Source organism: Bombyx mori, chromosome 1, assembly GCF_030269925.1.
Source record: "Bombyx mori chromosome 1, ASM3026992v2".
In the NCBI taxonomy this organism is placed as follows: Eukaryota; Metazoa; Arthropoda; class Insecta; order Lepidoptera; family Bombycidae; genus Bombyx; species Bombyx mori.
Window position 1 is genome coordinate 16,692,795 of NC_085107.1, and position 24,801 is coordinate 16,717,595.

The window sequence follows — 24,801 nt, forward strand, 5'->3', positions numbered from 1 at the left end:
AAACTTACTTGTTTTGAAAATTTGAACTTGTCTTATAATATTGGCAGACATGTTAAGGTTTGAAAATAATGACATATACGACTTGAAAGTATCAGGAAGGTCCAAGATAATATCTAACTCCAAGGTCCAAGATAAAATCAACAACCAGATTGTATTTGACTGATCCGGTATTATGATACTAATAAAAGGATGAAACTTACTTGTTTTGAAAATTTGAACTTAAGTCTTATAATATTGGCAGACATGTTAAGCTTTGAAAATAATGACAATCATAGTAGCAGTTCCCTATCATATTACCTGCAATCGTTTTTGTTAGTGTTGGAATTGGAGCATGGAATACAGATCCCACAGCTGCTATTCAAATGGAAACCATAATAATGAGTTGTTAAGGAAAAATATAATAAACTAGCGGCCCGCTTCGGCTCCGCTCGGGTCTTTAACAAAAATTTCAACGATATTTGACGTTCTTTTATTTTTTAAATAAAAGAACACTTATTGAGGCATAACTAGTTTAATAGTTAGACATATGCTGTCTCGACACTTTTTGTAAATAATAATGTATTCTACAAAGTCGTAGCACATTATTTTATTCTATCATGAATAGTTTTCGCAGAGCACGCGATGTAAAGAATATTTTAGGTATTTTATTTACACCTTGGGTTACATTATTGGAGTTTTAGTAAGGATCCCTAATTTTTTTCAAAAAAGATTATAGCCTATGTTACTCAGGAATAGTGTAGCTTCCAAACAGTGAAAGAATTCAAATAGGTTCGGAGCCTATTTAATACAAACAAACAAACAAATCTTTCCTCTTTATAATATTATAAGTATAGAAGTATAGATAAGCCATGGAAATGAATTTCGAACGAAAAGTTCATAATGAGAATATTTTGGTTTCACTTAATATAGATATCAATTGAATTGTCCTGGAAAAATTTCGCTTTCGATTAAAATAAATATTAGGTATTCGGCAACAAATCATTCGTTGAAAAAGTATCGTCGTTTAAAAAGTAACGGAAATCAATGTAGGTATATACGACAGCTTTTTAACTAAAAGTTGAAAATAATTCAAGTTCTACTGCAACTATTATGAAAGTATAACACGTATATTTTTCCTGTTTTTAATTTTAAACGTACATTTAAAATGTTAATTAAATATTAATTTAATCTTGAATTTAAAAATTCCATTCATTAGTCAGCCTTTGCATATTGGTGGAAATTATTTCATTTACCATAACTCTTCCCAAATTCCACCAAAACTTTCAGTTTTATTTCACCGTCAACAGCCCGCAATCGTCCACTGCTGGACATAGGCCCAGGGCCGGACTTAAACTTAATGCCGCTCCTGGGCACCGGAAAAAATCCGCCCCAATACCGGAATTTTACCTAAACTTATAGTTTATATATTTTATTTTTCAAAATTAAAATAACTAATTTATTGCGAAAACTTTATCATATGTCATATATTCCAAAAAAATAAATACATAAATATTTGTTCTTTTCCTAACCATTATAAATTTTGATTAAGGGGGACTCATAGTTATATTAAATAAATAAATAAATAAAACAATAAAATTTCGTTAATTACAGAAAATAGAAAAATTGATTATAATTTTAAATCTCCAAGGAAATAAATGGATTAAATCATTTTGATTATTAATTTGTACCAAAAGTGCCAAATTATAATTCACAAATAATGGATGGATTGAATTTCTTGAGTTATCAATTAAAAAGAAAATTATTAATTATTAGAATTAATTAATTTTATTTAGCAATGTTGGTAAGATTAAAAAAACAATTTTTACTCTCAAAATTGTGCCGCCCTAAAAAAATTGCCGCTTTTCTTTTCGTATAGCGACTTTTAATAATATATTATTATAATAGTATAAGTTTAATAATCTTATTATAATAGTATTATTTAAATTGGACTAGATGGGCTGTGAGCTCGTTTACACATCCAAACAATAAAAGTAAAAAAAAATGTGCGTTATAAATCAGTCCTAAACTGAGACAATAGTTTCCGGATTTTCTTCGGTTTTCCCAAGACATAGACGTACGTAATTAAAATTTCTTTATGATTTAATCCCTTCTTTTTTTAATTTTTGTTAGATTACTTCAGACGCTTTGAAAACTTTACGGTTTTCTTGGTCACCGGCGACTAAGGTGTTAATCGTCGTCATTTGAACATTGTGCCAACAAGCTTCTCTATTTTTCTACAGTAGCTATATATAAATTATTAATAGTCTTTTTTTTAGAAATTTCACACCAAACGGACTAATAATAACAAAAAAAGGCAAAATTAATTAAACTTTGCGAAATTGAAAATATCAAAACAAATCAAAATGTTACTGAAGCAATTATGATAAAATGTAAACGGCGATATATTTGATAGCGGATCAATAAATATAACAATTTGCTAACAAACACGGACCCTCAGAAAAGTTTAGCAACTGATATTCGTGAACTTTGTTTACTTTATAATGTTTATTTTGAACTAAATAATATACTAATAATTCCAGTATATTTTATAACGCAAACACGAATAAATTACGAACAACATAATCAATACCAACTATGTAGTTTCAAGCTTGTAATTGTAGACATCAATTTAGGTAGATCAGATACATTTGAAACTGCGTTGGAAGTTTGGGAGGCTTACGACGAAAGGAAGATCTTCTACCGAGCTGGTGATATTTGCTCGGTAGACCGACGGTCGTGGTGAGGCTGCAATGCTGGCTTGCTGTGGGACGACTGTTGATGACTTTGTTTTTATCTGCAAGAATGCAGGAATGGTAGTAGCCGAAGTTTTTGATGCACTGATGATGAATGTGAAGGCTGCAGTTATTCCGTCGCAGGTCACCAGTTTTGGGGCTGCTTAAACGCAAAGGGAAAATTTTCCACCAGGCGGGTGATATTTGCTCGGTAGACCGACGGTCCAAATGTTGCTATTCGGAACTTGTATATATGCGAGCTTATCTTGAAAATGGCGTAAGCGAGATTTAGGCATTTGTCAAATATCTTGCGTTGTATGGTGGCTACCCGCCACAGAAGTTTTAATATCACTAACAAATTTAAATAATACTATTACAATAAGATTGGAAAGTCGCCATGCCTATATGATACGAAAAGAAAAGCCGTACACGTAAGACGAGCGAGGTCAGATTAGAATTTATGTTCAAGTACATTTGAATTCACTTTGCGCGCTCTTCGATCGGTTTGAATGCAGCGAGAGAAAACGCATTGATATCCGTTTAAAAGACTACGTGATTAGATTGAAAAACGTTTAGTATATATTAAATAAATTACATATAGTAAATAAAGCGATTCCAACTGTCTACAAGTTGTATCAAATTAAGTTCATCCAAAGAAGTTAGATTTATAAATTCAAAACTTAGATTGTTCATAGATCCGGGTCGGGTGTCGCTTCGGGTGCTTTATAAAATACGGCACCGACTTTGCGGCAACTATTCAGAAGAGCTCATTCAAGTTTGAGGATTATTCACAAGATTTGAATATTGGACTGAAAGCATCCTGCGGTCGACTGATATGGGACAGCGCTCTGAGTAGTACTAAACGGAATAATGTTTGGAATTCTAACTCTCGGGGAAACGCTTAGATTTTCGTATACTTGAGACTGACTTATTGAGAGTCGTATAATGTGAAATCATTTTATTGTGTGTTTAAACTTTATTGTACATATCGTATCGACACAATTATGAACACAAAAAAAGCAAAGTTTTTTTTTTTTTATAATCCAGAAAATTCTATCGTTCATAACAATTCAGGTAATTACAGCATTAAGTTAGAAAAAAGCATCTATATATGAATATATACTATATACTATACTTGAAGCAAAAACTTTGTATCCCTTTTTACGAAAATTGCGTGGACGGAGGATTAAGAAATTTCTCACACTTATAGAGAATACAGCGAAGGAGTGCAGAATGATAATTTATTTTTTAAATTATGCATTATTAATACATTAAATCAATAAAAAAACATTACACACACTACCATGTATTTGACAACACACATATTTATAATCTATGTTTATTGCCAAACTTTCGTTATGCTTAAAGTCTGTGGTCAAATTGAAAATAGGTTAATATTGTTAATCTTTAATATTATTTGTCTACAGTGTAGTCTTGGCGAGATCTGTGATTATAGAAGTATAATAGTTTTTGAAAATTGAACCATAATAATGTTCACACTTATAATTTCAGTTAATTATAGTCGAATTTCGACTACTGCGGGATCACTAGTACGTATAAAATGACGATCGGAGCGAAAAATGTTATAAAAAAATTTTAAACTTCAAAATTCAATGATTCAAACGTATTCAAGCAAATTTACCACAAAAGGGGGCTTAACTAAATATTTTAGAAGGTAAATACAGTAATGTTTTTGATAGACATTTAAAAAATCTGTTAATCACACCCTCACATAGAGAAACGTTAGCGTTTTGTTAAGTTATCATAATATTTGCCTTTGAAACACTGTTCGAGGCGTACCGTTATCATGTGGCACGTAGGCGTCAGTATCAGCTTCATATGTTACGTAGCTCAGACGAATTCAATATCGAATGGATGAAATAAACGTACCAACTGTTCTTACTGACAGCTAAATAAAGAAATTGCACGAACTAAATGAGAACAATATTTGATATAATAGAAATTGAATCGGTATTGAGTTTCAATTCATTTGGAAACCTTACCTACCTAGCCTTGATATATTCTCGGCTTGGTGTAATTGAGTATGCGAATATGTTAATTTATTACCACGCTAATATATGTTGTATATTGTTAAGTTAAGGTAACTATTAGTAGAAACAATAACGATTTCTCATTGTATCAAAACGATGCACTTTCCTCGGGTAGTTCGAGAGTTTCATGAAGAATATTATTTAAGAAAAGTTTTCCAATTGCAGTTTTTGATCCCTTACTAAGGATCTTTGCGAGCTAAAGCTAGAGAGAGGAGATATCAGGGAAAAGTGATTGTAACCGTTAAATTCCCCTTTTGTCATAACAAAACTGTACACTATTGTCTCTTACAAATGCAGAGACAGCTCCGCCTGAAGATGTTCCGATTGTTCTTATTTAGCTGGTGTCCGATTTGCTTTTTCTATCTGTTTTTCTCTACCAGAAACTATATCTTGATTTCATCATCTTTTAGTAAAATTTTATAGACTATAAAAGGTAAACATCACATACATTGTTACTTAATCTTTTACATAATAACTAGTCAGGTCATAAGTATTGTCACACAGTAAAAACTTTTCTTTTAGAATGCTGGCCACAAAAAAGTTTATTGAATTCGAATTTCGAATTGTTCATGAAAATAAAAATGTATACTTTTAGAATTTTACTCATTTTTAAATATGGAGTGGACGCTTAAAGAAGACCGTGTTGCAGTTATTGCGTTGCATCGTTGCGGTTACGCGCTAATTCAAATTTTTAACATACTGAAAAATTTGAATACATCCAAAAGATTCGTTTATCGTACCATCAAACGATACAATGAAGACTCTAGTATAGATGACAGGTCAAGAAGTAGTCGCCCTCGGTCTGTTAGGACTCCAGCAGTGATAAAAGCTGTGAAGGCGCGAATTCAAAGAAATCCCAAACGTAAGCAGAAACTGTTGGCCCTTCAGATGGGGTTAAGCAGAACCACGGTGAAAAGGGTGTTAATTGAAGACTTAGGGCTTCGGGCATATCGAAGAAAAACAGGGCATCGTTTGAATGCTCGTCTAATGGACCTGAGACTGAAGAGATGCCGCGCTTTGTTGAAGTGGTACGCGGGAAATAAATATCGGGAAATTCTTTTTTCGGATGAAAAAATTTTTACCGTAGAAGAGAGCTACAATAAACAAAATAATAAGGTGTACGCACACAGTAGTGAAGAAGCGAGCAACCGTATTCCGCGTGTCCAACGAGGTCATTTTCCATCCTCGCTCATGGTATGGTTGGGAGTTCCTTATTGGGGCTTAACAGAGGTACATTTTTATGAGAAAGGTGTAAAAACGAATGCAGTTGTGTATCAAAATACAGTCCTGATGAACCTTGTGGAACCTGTTTCTCATACCATGTTCAATAACAGGCATTGGGTATTCCAACAAGATTCGGCGCCAGCCCATAGAGCGAAGAGCACACAAGACTGGCTGGCGACGCGTGAAATCGACTTCATCCGGCACGAAGACTGGCCCTCTTCCAGTCCAGATTTGAATCCGTTAGATTACAAGACATGGCAACACTTGGAGGAAAAGGCGTGCTCAAAGCCTCATCCCAATTTGGAGTCACTCAAGACATCCTTGATTAAGGTAGCCGCCGATATTGACATGGACCTCGTTCGTGCTGCGATAGACGACTGGCCGCGCAGATTGAAGGCCTGTATTCAAAATCACGGAGGTCATTTTGAATAAACTTTAGTGTCATAAGAATCTATGTTTTGTTAAGTTCATTTTGGTATATGAATGGTTACATAATGAATAAACTTGCTTCAATTATTTTACATTAAACATGTGACAGAATTTATGACCTGACTAGGTATGTATGATTGTATAAAAAAAACTTTTCTCATTACACCAGAAATGAATTTCATCGGAAAATCGATGTAAACTTTTCATGTTATACTACGAAAAACATGAAAGCAAATTTTAAGCGAACATATTTGAAATTGGTCTCACTAAAACTAGCACGGAGCGCAGGATTACAAATGAAGCTTCTGTGATTAATGAGTACATTTTTAATTCGAATGCGATAATTAGTAATATTAGAGAGGCCAAGAACAGTATTACATAATTAGTGGCATTGAGAAATTATATTTGAAGGTTTCTTAAAAAAGTTTTTGTTAGTCGAAGGTTCGAAACGCTGTATAAATCTGTTAGTATGTATTATCATGCTTCGTCCAAACCTTCCTCATTCTCGGGTCAGAGACACGGCTTTGTCCGCTAGCCCGAGGCTTCATTACAGATGCGTATTCCGAAGGCTTAGCTGACCGTTGTCCGCTCCTGGGTAGCTGATTAAATAAAAATAAATTAAAATAAAAATAAAAATGAGTTTTTCCATTAATAGTATGTCGGAATTAAAACTGTGAAATAAATAAATAAATTACTTTTAAAAATATCTGGCGTTAAATAACAACGGTAGACGAAGTAGATTTGAATCATGTGATTTTATTTCGTTGAATCTGTATTAATTTGTCTCTGATCCGGACTCTATCGATTTCGATACCGAACCTTGTTCTTTTTTCAAGTTAATATCATGAAAACACTTGTTGAATATCAAAACACGCTATGTCTACCAACGGTTTCAATCGGTGAAACAAATTCAGCGGCTTAAAAATTTTCCTTAATTTAATTTATTGTCATTTTTGTTCATTCCTTTGTTCATAAGTTCACAAGATCTCGAGGGGGATCTAGAATGGGGGATCGACGCTAGGTCTATTCGGACACACAATAATCCGGATGGATTCCTTTAACTGCATCATTTAATCTGGATGGGTGGTGGGGGAGGTGGTTTATCGTGTTCCTTCTTGTTTCGAAACAGCAGTAATCTATGAAATGAAGTCATATATTAAGAAAAAGAAGACTACTATGAGGGACAACAAGCGGCTCGGCGACAATAGTGGTTTATAAGTTTCTTTCTTTTAAGTTCCTTTGGAGGAAAACGTAAATTAAAATTGGTCAGATTTTTTGAATCGTTATAATTTATATGACATTATTTAGTGAAAAAATTCACTATTTTAATGCACCTGCTATTTATAGAGCCTATGACTATGGCTAAGATGCTGGATGTACTATCGTATCGAGTGCTATTAAAACCTTATCCGCTAAATTAATAACTAGTTAATTGAGTATTTAACATCCGGTGTAACATGAGCGCGTTCTTCGTATCTATAATTGCTAGTGTTTTGCTCAGTGATCAAAACTCGACCTTGATGACTGACTTATTAAGACCTAAACTAATATAACGCATCGAATTTTATCTTTTGTTTTAATATTAGCGTAGTATCTTGTATAGCTAGAAAAAACTGCTTCTATTTTTTTGCTAACACAGGAATTCGCCTATACCTAATAAAACATTACAAATCAAAATTTTTTGAAAAGCATACTGAACTGTTTTGTCTTTAGATATTTCAATTGATAATGTAAAAAAACCGATCTTATATCACAAAGTGAGCAACAATGTTCATACTGTCCTATCTGTAGACTCCAAAAACTGCTTATAGCCGTGTGAACACTGAATTCATTAGCCGTTACTCCAATTAGCGCTTTTGAAACAGACCGACTCATGTTTCAATATACAACGAACGGTTATTTCATACATACGTGAACTCGAAATACACGTAAGTCAATAGTAATTATACACGAGCTTCCACGTAATCGAACCGTTAAAGCTACAATTACGCCCGATACTCGAGTTCTGAGATATTTGGAACGCAATTCGTTTGAGAATTATTCGAATTTCACAATTAAAACGAAATTAATCACCGTGTTTTAACTTGGGTAATGTTTTCTTAGAAATGCTTCTTCTTCTCTTTCTCCACCTTATCCCACTAGGTGGGTTCGGCACAGCTAATTTTTCTCTTCCATTCTCTTCTATCAGCCGTCATCTCAACACTCACTCCTCTCTCTCTCATATCGTCATTCACACACTCCATCCATGTCTTCTTCGATCGACCTCTTCCCCCTCTACCTTGCACTACCATTTCCATACATCTCCTCATTTCTTAGAAATGCTTGGAACTCGATAAATCAAATGATGTACATACGTGCAGTTTGAATTTTAGATTCAGTATAAGCACTGAAACGTTTTTTTAAGACTTTAAGGTTGTAAGTTGATACAGGCTGTTCCAAAACTCAACGATAGCAAATGACATCGGGTGAGAGCTCAAGTTATACCGTGTCACTCATTTAAGCGATAATAGACATTTCTTCAGAAAAGCTTAAAATCCTTGCCCGTATTTTTAAGTACTGTGATCATAAATTTTACAATTATGTTAACTTTTTTGATGGCGTAATCTAAAATAGCGGCGCCATTAATCGCGACCACAGATCAACATAATAAACATTTTCATCTTTGGATTCACTGGATTTCATCTTTCAACAGCATGATTTCTTTTTTCCTTTTTTCTAAACTGGTATAACTTGGCCTCTTACTCGGTATCAGGTTATCATTGAGTATAAGATATTTATCAAAAATCACACCCTGTATAAGATATTTATCAAAATTTATTAGAATATTTAATTATATGCTTAAAAAAGTGTTTTGTAATTTAAACAACATTTTATTAAAAAGTCGGAAAAGCCATTTAATTACATTTACGTGTGAATCCAATTTACTTCAAATAATTATAAACTTCTAGATATCAAACTTAATCGAATAGATGATTAAAATGTAATTCACAACACTAAAATAAAGCGCTTGGCTTTGTGAAAAGACTGTTCACACAATAAAAAAATAAATTCATTTAAATTCTTCATTTCAAATTTCTCCGCAGTATCCTTAAGTGTAGCTGTCAGCTATGTGCAGTAGAAGATACATTAATCTTTTACAGTTAACACGACACTTCTTAAGTAAAAATTGCAATTTTATTTTTATTTTTTTTATTGCTTAGATGGGTGGACGAGATCACAGCCGACCTAGTGTTAAGTGGTTACTGGAGCCTATAGACATCTACGACGTAAATGCGCCACACACCTTGAGATATAAGTTCTTCTCAAGTATAGTTACAACGGTTGCTCCACCCTTCAAACCGAAACGCATTACTGCTTCACGGCAGAAATAGGCAGGGTGGTGTTACCTACCCGTGCGAACTCACAAGAGGTCCTACTACCAGTAAACGTACGCTTTATCTGTGTATCACACGTCATCATAGGGCGTCTAAATCGAAGGAAATATTTTTCACTAAGAACCGCCTCGTCCTCTGATACATTGGCCGATTTACTTGATTTAGATTTGTAAAACCACAAGCAAATCAGTACAACTGATATGGACTCTCAAGAGCCATTTGATTTGATTTGGTTCTGTGACTTTTAATTATCACTTTAAATAGCCTTTTCCTGGTTTTTATATATTATGATTTTACTTAGACGAGCAATGTATTTATCTACATTCCTGAACATTTAGGTGATTTATGGGATGTTCAGTATTTTTTTATTCAGTAGGATAGATAAAACTGAAATTGTATGATAACAGCGTTTAATGGCATCGTATAATAAAAAGCAAACCCAAAAAATACAATCTTCCCCTGTGAGCTCTCAGGATACAGCAGCATAACTAATATACATATATAATTATATTTATCTTCACGGTCTGTAGTAGCCTTATAACATTAGGTGGAACAGCCCAGATAGAGCAACTTTTGTGATCTAATATTTTATACATCTCGTGTTTTATACATTAACTAGCGACCCGCCCTCGCTTCGCTTCGGAAACATTAAAACACACATGAAACCAAAAAAATAAAATAAAAAAAAATTAAAAAAAAGTAGCCTATGTTCATCAGGGACAATGTCGGCTTCTAATGGAAAAAGAATTTTTCAAATCGGTCTAGTAGTTTCGGAGCCTATTCGAAACAAACAAACAAACAAATATTTCCTCTTTATAATATTAGTATAGATATAGATTGATTTACATATTCCATTAAACATTTACTTTCGTTTAGCGCAATTTTTATTACTGAATAGAGAAATGTAACATAAAAGAAAAGTATTTCTTGTGGAAAGTCAAGCTGAGATTGCTTCGACTAATGGACACGGCAAAAATTGCGCAGGAAAAGTATAAAAGGAAATATTTTGTCTGCTTCAATAACGACGATGCAACTGAAAACACAATAAAAAATATTACAGGAATAGTGTTTTCCTTTCAAAAAGTATTGTAGCTTTTACGGGAATTAATTCAGAACAGTAGAACCAAGCACAAAGTCCGATTCGAACGGTTTTGTTGCTTATAATAACAGATAATTTGGTATATTTTGGGCATATTGCCAGAAGAAGTCCTGAGGACCTGGAACGGTTGATGGTGACAGGACAAGTGGAGGGGAAAATGCCAGGAAGTCGAAGCCCAATACGCTGGACGGATCATATTTCCCCCCTGCTGGATATAACTCGCGTCTTCCTTAACCAAGCGGTGGATGGAGAAATACAGTAGAAAGAATGACACGATCATAAGCCGTGAACGAACGATTAAGAAGAAAAAACTCATTTAATCGGGCAGTTATATAAATATCTACATAAAAATAATAAATATGCACGATTATAACTGTTACTCATAGAAATAAATGGGCACAATACATTTTCAATTAATATTATAAATTACATACTCATAAATTTGAGTGTTAACAGTCACACATTCACTTATAATGACATGAAGCAGAATTAAGCATTTTAAGTCTTAAATATGGGTTCTTCTGATTGCGTAGTGATATATAAATAGAAATTATTTGAAGCTTTCGGCTCAGCTAGCGTCATCTAGCGTCGTGCTGATGACAACTCCGACAGTGAAGAACAACTTCCTTGACGTACGTTTCATTACAGATATTAAATCTTCACAAACATATGAATAGTTTCATTAATACTCCAATAGGTGGCCTGTTTAAGGTGGCCTGTTGAAAAAACAACAACGACATAGATAATTGAAATCGTTTTGAAGTATACCAACGAGAAAGCAAAAGTAGGTACGATTTTATGCAGGTATTGATTAGAATATGTCGAGCCTTAACTCATCCACCCGCATGCATACCTGTACATAACTTGTATATTAGGCAGGTTCTACGTCTAAAAAGTAGTGTATATCTGATATTAAATTCAAGGCATTCAAACAATCCTGAATCCTACATAATGTTCATAGAAAAATTGATACTTTTGTGTGTATCTTTAACGTAGACGGTAATATTGGATATTACTTGGCGGTTTCCTAGTAACATTTCCTGTGATGTAGGGATCATGCATTTAAATAACGTCTTATAGATATTCAATTCGGTACGGCCAAACGGACGAATAAAGTATGAACGTTCGTAATAATAGCCCGTTTCATTGACAACACTTTACAATAACATTATGATGTGATATTTAATTTCATTGCTATCAAAGACACATGTTATATTTTGTGTATGCTCATTACATAAAATATAAAAGGCAGTATCAAATGGCGTTATTCATTGACGTGTGTAAATTTTCGGTGACCTAAAATATACTGTGACCTAGGTATTCTTAGCACTTATTTATTTCACATTATTTTCACGAAGCCCGTTGAAAAAACAATGGAACAGCGCCCAGGAAATATCTCGCAACAAAATTGCATCATCCCTGTCGCTGGGAGCAAATTATAATTGATCGGTTTTTGTTTTTATTAAAAAAAATATATTCAAAATCAACTTAGGTGCTGAAACTGATTTTTATTATTTATTACTACTCGTTCCCTTTATTTTTATTATCAAGTGCTTTATTAGCATAAGCAAAAAAGATTATTGCAAATCATTTTTGATGACATGACAGACTTCAAAACGTCCGATTAGCCTTAATATTTGCACCCGCCTCAAGAGGCGATAACAATACAATATAATTTTAATCAATAGAAACTGGTAGCGACTAAGTTCATCTTTTACAGTGAATGAAGTTTATTGTGCTTTTATGAATAATAAACCCAGCTATGTCGAATACAACAAACGAACCCACTGGTTATTCATTCTCGAACAAAACCACAAAAGAAAACTTTAATTGAGTAACGTAAAACTTTATCCATTTTGCCAAAATATTACATTTTGTTTTATTTTTAACTAGCTGACCCGGCAGACTTCGTAGATCCTCAATCGATAAATAAAGGACCTAAACTTTGTATAAAATAAACTTAAAACATACAAAAGGAATCCTTCCGACGGGGGACACATCAAAGGAAAAAGAAAATTGTTATTTTTATTTAATTCCGAGCATTTTCATATTTATTTACCTTTTAAACCTTCTCTGGACTTCCACAAATAATTCAAGACCAAAGTTAGCCAAATCGATCCAGCCGTACTCGAGTTTTAGCGAGACTAACGAAAAGCAATTAATTTTTATATATAGGTATAGGTTTGCAAAACAATTTACTTTATAGCATTTAATAAATCTATGATAATTCATTTAATGATTAAGAGCTAAGATAATCTAGTTTTAAGTGTTTATTGTGGCCCACAGACATCACGACTTGATGATGTCTCCTTAACCTCTTACCATACCAGATGAAAAGTGAGCTCGTTCATCCTTATATGCAAGAAAATATAATATGTATAATACTATTCCGTATAATATGTATAATACTATATACTATTACAATATTATTGATTACGTAAGTTTCGTTAAATAAATAAAAAGTATTTTAATTTTTTTACGAATTTAAGGTGGCTTGCGGTTCGGGTGGACTGATAGATAGATTCACTGGTGGTAGGACCTCTTGTGAGTCCGCACGGGTAGGTACCACCACCCCGCCTATTTCCGCCGTGAAGCAGTTAATGCGTTTCGGTTCGAAGGGTGGGGTAGCCGTTGTAACTATACTGAGACCTTAGAACTTATATCTCAAGATGGGTGGCGCATTTGCGTTGTGGATGTCTATGGGCTCCAGTAACCACTTAACATCCGGTGGGCTGTGAGCTCGTCCATCTATCTAAGCAATATATAAAAAGAAAAATCACGTTTATACGAAATAAAGAAAAAGTATGCTCTAGCTCTTGACTTAACTAATAACAAATGTGACACTTTCACAGAAACGCGTGAAGACTAAACCCGTGCGTTAGAGTTTATTCATCATAAAGTTATATTTACTAGAGGTCCCGCAGTAGTCGAAATTCGACTATAATTAATTGGAATTGTAAGTTTGTACACTATTATGATTGTATTTTATACTTCTATAATCACAAATTACGCCAAGACTACACTAAAAAATATTAACAAAGACAAACAATATTTAGAGTATTCTCAATTTGACAACAGACGTCAAGAGCAAAATACTTCAGTGAAGTTTGACAATAAATAGTATGCATCCGTGTGTGCGTCAAATACATAGTATGTAGTGTGTGTAATGTTTTCTTTATTGATTTAATGTATCTTTTATGCATTATTTAAAAAAAAAATATTAGCGTTGTGCACTTCTTCTCTATATTCTCTATAAGTGTGGAAAATTTCATACTCCTCTGTCCGCGCAATTTTCGTAAAAAGGGATACAAAGTTTTTGCTTCACGTATTAATATATAGATAAATCACGGTCATAAAAAAGCAGATTTGAAGACGAACTTTTGTGTAAACTTAAATATTATTAAAAATAAATATTATTCAGTTCGATCTTATAACATTGGCGTCAATGTTGGTACTTTAAGCAACCAAAACCTAAATTGCCATGAATGCTTTTGATACAAATAGGCATGAGAAGATCAGCAGATATAAAATAGTCGAAAGTATTATAAATTTCAACACACAAGAATTTATGAACGATTTTGTTTATACATAAATGCATTCGTCATAATAGAGTAAAGAAATTTGTTTCTCACGGGAATCTCTCTAACACACACGTCTTATTTATTACCTGATGCTATTCCTTTATCATGAAAACGCGAATACCGTTAGGTCCATATTTGTTTTGAAACACATCCCAACTATTCTGTCAATTTGAATAATCGCATTACTCAGTACAATTATCTGTGGTAAGCATTCGATAATGGTCACGTTGTGTAAAGCAGTTTGCTATGTGTAGGTATTCAATACTGCTATTTAGGTTAGGTTTGTATCAGGTATACACTTTGGTATGGTAATATGTAGTTGCTATCGACACAGTTACTATGCGGAGTTTTGCCTACGTGATGAGGCCACACACGCTACAACCAGTATTGCGTTTCATTAGATAAAACATTCTTCGATTGCTGATGACTGTATAATCTTAAGGTGGCTCGTTGCTACTACCTGACTTAGCGGAATGTCGGACGGTAAGGGGATTTTAAAAATAAAAACTCAAATAAAGAAGACATATTTTTATGCGATGTTAGTCTAGAGCAGGAGTGAGTAACTTTTTTAATCAATGGGCTAATTTAAATTATTTTTTTTTGGCGTGCCGTTCATAGATTAACTCTTATTAATAATTTATGAAACTTTATTGCTTTATTAAAAACAAACGAACAAAAGAACAAAAGAGCCAAAAAGCGAATTGATGTGAGAAAGTCGATAATAAAATTCAATTTTAGAAATGCGGGCCGCGTGTTGTTCGTCCTTGATCTGGAGAGGTAGATATTTGCAGGTGTACTGCGGTTAAGAAATGTGGGCTATACCATTTTAAATTTTTCACCAACATCCAAAAGCACTGTCACCGTTTGAGGACTCCTTCGGAGACAGTTCTAATCTTCTTATTAGTAAGCACCGATGTTAAAATGTGTATGTCTATGATGCTGAAATTGTAATAAATAGAAAATGATCTTTAAAAATTTGTATTATTTTAAACAAGATTATTTTTTCTTTCAATCTGCTTTTCTATTATATTCTCGATCGGTGGTAGATGAGTCATATATGAAAATTTAAACTGATAGAAATTCCCAAAATCGAATAATGTTAAACAAACGATAGGTTAAACCTCAGAATTAATAAAAACTACGTTTTAAAAGAGAAGGGACTACAAAACCTCGGTACGTATAAACATCGACCTAGTAAATCAGTTATTTTGGTATTTCCTCAAGCAGATAAAGTCATTTGGAGTGATGCGTTCACGTTTCGGCCGCTGCTAACAGGTTATTCGATTAGAAACTCTATGATCTAATCGAAGCGGTCGAAAAATACAAACGCAAAAATAAAATTCGATCTGTTCCAGTGTAGATACCATCGGCCTACCTATATCAGGTACATATTATACATTTTTTTATTTGTTAGGTACTCCAAAACCAAAAAATACAAAATTTGTAAACGTGGATTAATCTCTTCAACTATTTTATGAATCAAATAGCTATTCGTTTGTATTTGAATTAAGGTTTTGGATTTGTCAAAACTGGTGACCTCATAACATACTATGAAAAAAAAAATATTTTTTTTTTACACTTACGTAACTTACTACCAAATCATCACAGCTACTTTTTAGCACCGTTGCTCTTCATGAATTCAAAAACAAATGACTTAACATTATAAATTCCTAAATTGTAATTTTCACATTATCGACACAAAATACCTACTTAGAAGCACCTTCTTGTTACATTCCATAGAACGGAGAATGAATATGTAGGCATACATTTTTTGATAAAATCAGACGCTGGATTGAAAATACTAAACTAAATAAATAAATGATATATGTAATAAATAAATATATAAACAAAAACTTAATACATATTTTCTTTGGGAAAATACATATAGTATTTTATGTCTCGCATTCGTTAAATATTTTTAAACATACAATGTTTCCATCTCATCTTCGGTCTTTACAATTTCATTTCATTTCCAGTACAGAATTTATATAAAATCTTTTACACAGCAAATTCATCTGTAATTTCATAAGAGCTATTTGAAACATACAGTGACTGAACATATTTCCTGACTAAAGATACTCCCTTTAAAATTAATAACTATATATTTATATTACATTATTGAAGAAGAATTAACGTGCTTTAGTGTTATTTCATAAATTTGAGACATACCTAATCTTTTCTGAGTTAAGAAATACTGACATGAATTGTAAAAGTTATTTGCAATTAAAAATAAATAAAAACATTTGGAAGAAGATTAAAAGAAATTGCCTATATGAATTCTATCTGTGTGGATAAAGCTTTGAAGCTTAAGAAAGTATTGTTTCAGCATCATCATTAAGTTCCTTAAAGAACACGCGCTAAAGTTTTGTTTCTGTACAATGATAATGACGAATTTGCCAGAGTAGAGAAAATAAAAAATCCACATGATTCTCCTACGCTTTTCATTTCAGCAAAATATTAGTTCTATTTTTTAATTTCTTCCATAAGCCCACTGTTCCATATGATAGAACCAGCCAGTACTAGTAGAAAACCAAAAATATTCCAGAAAAAATATTCACAGAGTTGGAGAAAAAATAATAGTTCAGGAAATATACGCTGCTTTGTTCATATCACTCGGTGTAGTGCATGTTTGAATGAAATAGAAAAAGATTGAGTTGACCGCGACCGATGCTGGACACGATTATGACAAAGAGAAAGCTCGATGTCGAAAGAACATATCACAAAAAGTCAATACATGATCAAAAGCCAACATTAATTATAAATTCTTTTTAGATGGAGCGGTAAAACCACCAGGGGAAGACTTCAATAAATCTACATTTAAAAAAAAGATATTTTGTCCATGTGCATGTTACTGAACTCCTCCTGAGCGGCTGTACCGATTTTGATGATTTTTTGTGTACGTGTCGCTTTGAGTTTGATTTAGATTCATAATTCGGTGCTCTACATTTTTTTATTATTATATTATAAATAAAAATGTAAAATTTTACGATTTAAGACGTGCGTACAGGACAACGTCTGTCAGGCTCGCTAGTAAATTACATAACATTGTCATTTAAAACGAACGGGCACAAAATGTCACTACAATTACTCAGCGACCTAATTTTGCTCAAGGTCTTGTGAGTCCCCACGGGTAGGTACCACCGTCCTGCCTATTTCTGCCGTGAAGCAGTAATGCGTTTCGGTTCGAAGGATGAGACAGTAGTTGTACTTTAAAAATTAAGACCTTAAGTATTTTTTTTTAAATTGTTAGATTTTGAAAATACAATGAAAGGAAAACGATCAACGGTATAAATGTTTTGACGGCCGCCGAATGAATGATCTCGAGGTATCCCTATCACATCTAGTCATCAAGTAGCTTTTACAAAACTTTTAGATGAGCCTTTTCTTTACATCAAAAAAGGTTTTAAATTAGAGCTTTCACAGTTGCGAAGTCGCTTCTTTAGAGATCCATTTTTAATTACTGCTCTGCTTTTGCAGTGCTTGAGGAGTGACTTTAAAGACGTAGTGTATGTTTATGTGGTTATAAAAATAACTACATAACATTTTATGCATAGGTTTTATTGAACGATCTCTCAGCCTTTAATTGGCGTGAAGTGGTTGCCAGATTAGTTTTAATTACACACACAATCAATTACAACGTCAATGCTACCGTCCACCTCATGGCTTGAGGTCGATTTTTTTTCCAAACTTTAACGCCTCACTGCTTTACTGTGGATAGGTAAATAGGGTGGAAAGACCAACCCATGCGGGCTTTCATCAGAAAAATCCACGATCGTAGTACGCTTAGAGTACGCTGCCATCCATTCTCCGCTGAGTTTATTAGTCGCCTTTTACAACGCGTATAGGGAAGGAGAGATGCTATTCTGGACATAAAACACACCGTCCAGACAATTGCGTTTATTATTTGAGTCGACTATTATCAAAGCCGGCAATGTGACTTTTGGACAATTATTGGTAAATCAGAAAAACGAATTATTGACTTTGTATTCCATTGGCAGTCACAAAACTCTTCTGAACGACATCTTAGATAAATAACAGGTTAAGTTAATACTTTATTTAATGCAGGTTTTGAACCGTATTCTTTGAAGGAGACGATTATAATCAAATCAATCTGTATTGACATATCAATAACATTTTTTTGTCGAAATGCACAGATTGCCACCTTTGATAATAGACGACTCATTTGTACAGTATTCGAACCGGTTGTTAGGTGTGAAGTTTTCGTGAACTACGCATTTTAAATTATTAAATTATTATTGAAATTATTATTAAAAGTCACGTGTGACACCCCTGAGAGTCAAATATGCATTTCACATAAACTAATTTAAGTTGAACTAAGGGATAATTTTTCGTTTCGCATTTGTTTTTGGTCTAGCTGGTTGAGTTCATGGCTTGCTTCACGTCAGTGAATTATCATAGATAAGACGATAGTCAGCGCCGTTCAACCACTTCTTATTCGGATAGCGGCTATAACTCTTGCTAAAGTGTGTTTACTTCATGATTAAAATGTTCAGTCGGTTCGTAGCGACCCGAATAGGTTTACGGATGTGGCAACCGCCAAACTCCAGTATAATCCCTTAAAATTATACAGTTCTGAACTGTAAAATTAAAATAATCCAGTTTAAATTTACGTAATTCATTGAAACATCATGTAAATGAAACAGGCGTTTACTTTCGTATTTACAAACGAAAAATGTAATCCGTGTTCATGACAATCGACCAGAAATCCGAAACGCTGTCGATTCAGATAACCGCGAACGATAAATTATAATGCCGATATTCATAAAGTAATTAAGTTTCCATTACCGTTGTATGGGATTATTGATTGGCCTCGTGAAACCCGCGCCAATAAAGGATATAAATTGGAAATGTCATTCAAAATCTAAAAGCCTTCATTCCCTGATGATTATAATGTAGAATTTTGCAAGTAATTTCCGTTACTGCAATCTCAACAGTACACGTTTTAGTTACTTAAGTATTATCCATACATGTTCCAGGAGCCGACAGGTGGCTTAAATGTTCCGCAATTTTGTAATCTCGACACAGTTATGTTTCTACGTAGCATCCGAAAACTTATTAAATTTATTACAATAAACTAAGAGTGTAACCACTTAATAGTACTCGCCAGTTAATATGAGGGTACTATTTAAGGAGTTGGTCCGACTCCTTTGATGTTAATAAAACTCTTCTGTATGTGTGTGTGTGTGTGTTTTATTTTTCAACGATCGACTTCTTTAGAATTATTTATTATAATTATATTTATTACACAATTGTCCAACTAAGTTAGATAGTATTGCTATAATCGTTAATTATTTACAAGTACTAGTAGAATAATAATATAATACCTACATTTACTGGTGGTAGGACCTCTTGTGAGTCAGCGCGGATGGGTACCACCACCCTGCCTATTTCTGCCGTGAAGCAGTAATGCGTTTCGGTTTGAAGGGTAGGGCAGCCGTTGTAACTATACTTGAGACCTTAGAACTTAAATCTCAAGGTGGGTGGCGCATTTACGTTGTAGATGTCTATGGGCTCCAGTAACCACTTAACACCAGGTGGGCTGTGAGCTCGTCCACCCATCCAAGCAATAAAAAATAAAAAAATTCGTACTAACCATACCATAATCCGTGTATGTAACTCATACATTGTAATTAAGTGTGTATCTAATAATAATTTGCCCGAGAATTCAATAGAATTATTGATATTAATTCTTTTACAAGTTTAATATATATTTTTTAATTAATATATGTTAATCACATTAGATTCTTGTATTACATTATTACTAACATAATTCAATTGATTCGGAAAAATACTTGACGGTCCAGACATCGAATGTGGGCCACCATTTGATGATCCCAATATAAAAGACGTCTGCCCGATATTAAAAAATAATCATAAAGAAATGAAATTTTAATTTAAATCGCAAGGTAGTACTGTATTTAATACTTTAACAAATCAGTTTTCAGATGTAACGTTATATTATTCACAATGTTTGTCATAAGTCACTAAAGCAGTATACAGAAGACGAAATCGTATGCTGTTGAATACCCTATTGGAATATCATTTACAATTCATGTTAGCTCTCTCTCTCACTCTGAAAATCGAATTTCCAACAATTACGGTCAATGCGACTCGCATTAGAAGTCAAATGAGTTTGTTTACAACATCCGGCTATGGAATGAGCTCCCCTCCACGGTGTTTCCCGAGCGCTATGACATGTCCGTCTTCAAACAAGGCTTGTGGAGAGTATTAAACGGTAGGCAGCGGCTTGGCTCTGCCCCTGGCATTGCTGACATCCATGAGCGACGGTAACCATTCACCATCAGGTGAGCCGTATGCTCGTCTGCCTATACGGCAATAAAAAATAAATAAAAAGATAACAATTATAAAGATGTTCCCTTTATCGTTTTACGCCACAAACTCCTATGTCCGTGCCTATTCAATTAAATGTTCAATCACATCAACCGAATTTGGCAATAGTATAGTATATTTCTTTATTATTTTACTAAGAGCAAATGAGGTTATAACCAGGTATAATCACGCTATTTTTAGAGCCTAGGAAACCTCTTAACCCCAAATGAGCAGTCGTTCACACGCCTATTTCAATAAAAAACAAAAACGATTTATAGATAAGGCGGCGGATATTTGAAGGCGTCGTGGCCTAAAGGATGTAGCGATGTACCAATTTTTCTAATGAAATACGTACTTAACCAATGTTCACGATTGACTTCAACGGTGAAGGAATAACATCGTGTGATAAAAATCAAACCCGCAAAATTATAATTTGCGTAATTATTGGAGGTAGGATCTCTTGTGAGTCCGCACGGGTAGGTACCACCACCCCACCTATTTCTGCCGTGAAGTAGTAATGCGTTTCGGTTTGAAGGGTGGGGTAGCTGTTGTAACTAAACTTGAGACCTTAGAACTTATATCTCAAGGTGGGTGGCGCATTTACGTTGTAAATGTCTATGAGCTCCAGTAACCACTTAAAACCAGGTGGGCTGTGAGCTCGTCCACCCAATTAAGCAATAAAAAAAAATAAAAAAATTAAGATAAAGAAAATTATTAATTAAAAACTCTTACCTCCATCTCGAGCGAGTTGATCTGTGCAGGGTGATGTGGGTGCACATATAAGTGGTTCCCCGCGAGGGTGTGTCTTCGCGGGTCGTCGCGTCGAGATGGGCGTCCTCTGACAGGACCTCGGCTCGCCTCGCCATCCGACAATCCCCCTGTTTAAAAAAAAAAGAGCCTTAGTAGTAAGCAATGTTAGCAGAGCATACCGAGCATATGATCCATATGTTTTCTTTAATTGCGACAACACTCAGAAGAACGAATCAATTATGAACTAATTAAACTGCTAAATATTTCACGTTTTAATACCAGATGATTATGAACTCTATAACAAAGTAATATTAAGTCGAGATCAGCCCGATTCCTGTACAAAATTACGTCTATAAAGACTCTGACTCTTATTGTCGAGTGCGCTGAGAACCTAGCAGAGCGGGAAAGTTTGATTCACAATTACATGAATACCCAAAGATTTATGTACCTTATTCGATTATCGATTTGAAAGGTAAGCTAATCGTTATTACAATACATCATAACCTCAATTTTATAGATCAAAGCTCGTAACTACAATTACGTTATGATTTCTGTGAGCGCAATTACACATAGACAGTAAGATTGTGATAATATGTGTATGTTTTTTTTTATGCCCTTGTAGACAGACGAGCATACGGCCCACCTGATGGTGAGTGGTTACCGTCGCCCATGGACTTCAGCAATACCAGGGGCAGAGCCAAGTCGCTGCCTACCGTTGTGATAATGTATGTGATAATAAATACATTAAGCAATCTCAAACATAATTCTATATGCCACCTTTAACGAAATTGTCCATTATACGCCTGGCAATTAATTAATTTAATTAATGAATATTAAACAAACCCGAGTTTTATAAAATTATATAAAATTAACCTATAAATTGCGAATTGCAAAAAATATTAATCAAAAAATTAAACAAATTTTATTAGATTGCCTTGTATATATATATCTGTACGCAATTTTTACAAATTTTAGGACGTGCGATCAGGATTAGCTTGGTATTTTGTACACGTATCAAGTATCAAAAGTCGATGGCGCTATAATATCCCTATTGCTTTTGCTTAACATCACAGCTAAGATAACGGGAATAAAATTTTTTTTTTGTAATTTTAGTTCGAATTTTTTAATTTTGTTATACTATTGAGCTCTAAAAAAATTATTATTGAATTATTTAAAACACTAATACTCGCCAATGCCTACTAAATAAACTAATAATAATACTTAGATTGAAAAGTAGAAGAGAAGGGATTTTGTTTTTATTTATACTTGGACGATATGATTGTTTTTGAAATACGAGGAGACGTAACAATACCGTAGCCGGTCTCCGTACATGATTATTTTCATGTTCTATACAGCTTTATACGTAAATATGTTATAGTCCAGAATAAATTGTAAGCGTTTTCAGTAAAATATTTGAACATCTCTTTTATTATTTAAACCTAAATTTAATTTAGCATTCGATAAGCCCGGAAATTTGTGTTCTAATTGACTCTATTAAAATACACATAAAACATTCGTAATCGTATTTTATTAACTATTTATTTACTTTTCTTTTACTGAGACATATGGGCTGTCAGCTTTTCACGAGTTAATTAAAGTATTTCTAAAGCACCCGACCTACTTTTGAAGAAATACCTATAGTATTCTTCAAGGCTTCATAGCGAAATATCTATACAGAGTTTTCCAATAATACATCTAATAATATAGAAACAGGTTCAGCAACGTGTTAACTAATTACATATTTCTCACAGCCCTGTGCGACCTAAATAGGAACAGAAACTTTTACGTGTTGCATTTGAACAAAGAACCATTTTATTATAAGATGCTATATCATAAATGAAATAAAATTAATTATGTTTTCTATTTCAATGGTTAGGGAGTTAAGCTGCTTTTTTTTATAGCATTCTTAAATTGATTTTGTGTGCAAATTTGATTGCTTCGAAGGATTGTTGTAATGCTTAGGGGCTCCGGAAATCGCTTAACACCAGGTGAGCTATGAGCTCGTTCACCAATCTAAACGGATTTTTTTTTTAATTGATGTTTTTTTTTTAAAACAGCTCCTGCAATAGTTGGAATTCTCCTGGAACGACACTTAATTCCTAATAACATATATATTTTTATTAAATTTCAATATACATCATATAATAAAATCGTAGAATAAAATCGAAATCACGGAAAATGTTGCGTAATTATTACCGCACCGGTAGATACAGTCCCATGGTTATATCGAGTGGATACTTCGACTGCACATCATTCGTATTGTGTTGTGTGTGAGATTGGACAACTAATTTAATACACGTAATATTAATAATATTAATTATTCTATTAATTAATTACGCGGCAAGAGTGATATCTATTAATTTGTAGTAAAACCAGAGGTTGAAAATAATCTTAATTAAGTCAATGCAATGTCTCGAGTCTACGCCCTTTATCGCTTATGACGCAGTTCCATGAAGTATGTACCATTGCTTTGGAATCTACTCTTTTATGATATTTATTTACGTTCCCATCTAGAACTTCTAGAATCTTTACTGGTGGTAGGACCTCTTGTGGGTCCGCGCGTGTGGGTACCACCACTCTGCCTATTTCGGCCGTGAAGCAGTGATGCGTTTCGGTTTGAAGGGTGGGGCAGCCGTTGAAACTATACTTGAGGCCTTAGAACTTATGTCTCAAGGTAGGTGGCGCACTTATGTTGTAGATGTCTATGGGCTCCAGTAGCCACTTAACACCAGGTGGGCTATGAGCTCGTCCACCCATATAAGTAATAAAAAAAAAAATTTAAAAAAAATACAATCGCGTTTTCTTTTTTACATTTCAAGTTGACCGAGCCATAATTGCACGTATTGTATCAAGTTCCTTTAATTTTGCTTTTTTATGGAATTATTGTGATGTAAATATGATCTTCAGTAGTTAATTAGGTTTTTCAATTTCTCTAAAAGGAAATACAAATTGAATTTAAACGGAACCGGGAATGCTATTGTTCCTCCAATACCAGGAATTCTAAATCAATTTTAGACGCAAGTTCTGATGTCGAAGCGCGACTTCAATTATATTTGGAGTGGATCAGATTTTAAGATACAGAGGTCTGAAATCTTATCGACGCTTGAAAGGCAAACGTGACTAAGCGACAATAACTGCTTTGTATATAAATGATGGGCAATAACCATATTCGATGCGCAAAAAATATATATTTCTAGATCTATTAAAATCATTTCAATCCTACAGCCACTA

General features: G+C 33.7%; 1 protein-coding gene across 20 annotated transcripts in view; it reads right to left on the reverse strand.

Annotated features, from left to right (window-relative positions):
- Positions 1-24,801, reverse strand: part of LOC101744007 (coiled-coil domain-containing protein CG32809) — a 305,604-nt gene that overhangs the window by 136,696 nt on the left and 144,107 nt on the right. For 17 of the 20 annotated variants that reach the window (XR_009973960.1, XR_009973961.1, XM_062670413.1 and 14 more), the window contains 2 exons: positions 21,553-21,698; positions 6,910-7,014 (listed from right to left, as the gene is read on the reverse strand). Coding sequence is in view for 18 of the 20 variants with exons in the window: in XM_062670413.1 (XP_062526397.1) it covers positions 6,910-7,014; positions 21,553-21,698 (251 nt within the window). In the remaining 2 variants the exon portion in view is untranslated. The remainder of the gene's footprint in view (positions 1-6,909; positions 7,015-21,552; positions 21,699-24,801) is intronic. The other 3 variants (XM_062670432.1, XM_062670426.1, XM_062670437.1) reach the window with 1 other exon arrangement.